This window comes from Aplysia californica, unplaced genomic scaffold, assembly GCF_000002075.1.
Source record: "Aplysia californica isolate F4 #8 unplaced genomic scaffold, AplCal3.0 scaffold01012, whole genome shotgun sequence".
NCBI classification, from domain to species: domain Eukaryota; kingdom Metazoa; phylum Mollusca; class Gastropoda; order Aplysiida; family Aplysiidae; genus Aplysia; species Aplysia californica.
Window position 1 is genome coordinate 111,412 of NW_004798282.1, and position 2,607 is coordinate 114,018.

At 43.3% G+C, this 2,607-nt stretch overlaps 1 protein-coding gene across 1 annotated transcript in view; it reads right to left on the reverse strand.

Annotated features, from left to right (window-relative positions):
- LOC101864347 (myosin light chain kinase 3) overlaps window positions 1-1,465 on the reverse strand; it is a gene marked incomplete in the record, with an annotated part of 40,699 nt that extends 39,234 nt beyond the window's left edge. Inside the window, 1 exon segment of the mRNA XM_013089665.2 lies at window positions 811-1,465. Coding sequence (XP_012945119.1) covers window positions 811-860 — 50 coding nt within the window.
- Between the last annotated feature and the right edge of the window lie 1,142 nt (window positions 1,466-2,607).

The window sequence follows — 2,607 nt, forward strand, 5'->3', positions numbered from 1 at the left end:
CCTCCCTGTTCTACGTATTAGAACGTTTCTCGCGTCGTCACTTCCTTCCTGTGCAAGAACCGGAAGTTGCCTCACGGTCACATGACGTGAGAGACAGACGGCCATTAAAATTGTCGGAGATTATTTTCTCACCTGGGGAGGGTTGAAACTCTTGTGTACTGAGAGCTGTCTGTCTCTCTCTCTCTTTCTCTCTCTCTCTCTCTCTCTCTCTCTCTCTCTCTCTCTCTCTCTCTCGAGCGCGCTCTCTCTCTCGCTCTCTCTCGCTCTCTCTCTCTTTGTATCTCTCTCTCTATTTCTCTCTCTCTCTCGCTCTCTCTCTCTTTCTATCGCTCTCTCTTTCTATCTCTCTCTCGCTCTCTCTCTCTCTATCTCTCTCTCTCTCACTCTCTCTCTCTCTCATTCTCCATACAAAGAAAAGAAGGAGGAGAGAATAAGGACGATGGTACGATGGTTGCTTCGATATAGACAGACCCTCTGTAGTATCACCTCTAATCTCTGGCACTTATATTTAGCGTATTTCTGTTACAAGTGCAGTAAAGCTCATACTAGTCCAAAGCGAAACAGTACGATAATTTCATGACACTTTCTTCACTTTATAGAAGCATATCCCAGAGAGACACAGAGAGAGAGAGAGAGAGAGAGAGAGAGAGAGAGAGAGAGAGAGAGAGAGAGAGAGAGAGAGTTCAGTACACAAAAGTTCAAACCCTCTCTAGATCTAGTATTACCTCTAATCTCCGACACTTCTACGTATTTCCGTTGCTCGAAAATGCCGTAAAACTATCACTAGACCTACTGAGCAAAAACACTTACTTCACTTTATAAAAGCAGATCCCAGAGAAAGCGTCTGCAGAGTGGCCCATGTTGTTGGGGGTTCGGTCTGCGGTGCAGCCGGGACTTAGGTCTGTTAAATCGCTGTTGTTGTTATCGCTGGTCTCGTGGGCGACGGGGTGGTCGTCGCTTCGGTCGTTGTTGTCGTTGTCGTTGTCGTTGTCGTTGTCGTTGTCGTTGTTGTCGGGATGAGGCACGTGGTGGTCTTCAACACCGCCGGTGTTGTTGCTGTTGTTGGTGTTGGTGTTGTTGTTCTCAGTTGTTACAGCGTTTCCCCCCTCGTGTAAGAAGTCGCACGGGTCACTGTCGGTTTGTGCGCCAGGAAGAGTCACAGAATGATTGTCGCCGCTTTGTTGACAAGATCCGGGAGAGAAACTTTGGCTTTTTATCTCCTCGGGGGATCTCCCGATGTGGTTTGCTGGTCCCTGGCTTTCGTGGTGAGATTCTTTACTGCTGCTGCTGCTGCTGCTTCTGCTGCTTCTACTACGGCTGCTGCTGCTGCTGCTGATGTTGTAAACGTCTTGGATGGGCTGACTTTGGGCCTTGTTGCAGTCGTCAGTTTGATCGTCGTCGTTGTTGTTGTTGTTGTTGTTGTTGGTAGTGTTGCTGCTGCTGCTGCTGGTGTTCTCCGCGTTGGTAGTAGTAGTAGTGGTAGTAGTAGTATGGCTATTGTTGTTTTCACCGTTGCTGTTGTTACTGTTGTTACTGATGTTGTTGTGGTGGTGGTGGTGGTGATGGTGGCGGTTATGGTGTTGGTGACCAGTATTCTCTCGAATGTTCCACTGCGCCAAAGACTGCTCTACACTACTGATTACTAGGCTAATGTTTCCGGCCTCCAGCTTGCCATACATGGAGGGCCACGTGACCCACGGGACAAGGTCAAGGTCAGATAGCGCGATGACGTCACTCGGTCACTAATTGTAACAAGTCTGTCAACAGCAGCATCTGAACTGTCCACACAGAATATACACACGGGGATAGCCTACACGCTTTGAAAAGATTTATTTTTACTATTAAGTCCACAGAAATTATTAAATGAGCGATCATTATGAAATGTTACTAAATTAACTAAAGAAATAACTTTTTTTTGCCTAGTTACTGGGTAGCGTAAATCAGATACCCGAGAGTTATTTGTTCTCAATTTAAGAAACATAATATTTGCATAAATTAACTAAAAGTTGAACCGTTTGCATTGGAGGCAGTACATAATATTTGTTTGTACTTTTTAGTTTTAAATAAAAAATTGAACGGAGCCGAGTTTAGGGTCCTGTTTGGACAAAGACGGCGGAGAAATGTTTGCTTGTTTGTGTTTGTGTGTGTGTTGGTTTGTGTGTGTATGTGTGTATTCCTGGATAAAAAGTTTCAGTTGTTGGTAAAGCTATTTTTGAACGGCGGGTGAAATTGTGTTATATCTAGTCACAAGTTTAATCCCATCAAAAAACACATTTTTAACCATTTCTTAATAACGTATTGAAAGGCTTCTATAACATTGTAAGTTTAAATATTTTTATTGTTATTTTTACGACCTGTTGTAATTAACCAATGGTTAAAAAATGTACTAGCAATTTGGTTTTTCTTCATCCAAACTTTGGTTTTACCCTGTGTTACAAAGTGTGGCATATCTTTAAAACTATTCAAGACAATAATTTTGAAAAAAAATTTCATCAGTGTGTTTAGCATTAAATTTGCTACAAGAAAATGCCCCTGTTTTAATATAAAAATTTCCTACAACTGTGACCTTTCTCCAGGCGCACGCGCACACACACACACACACACACA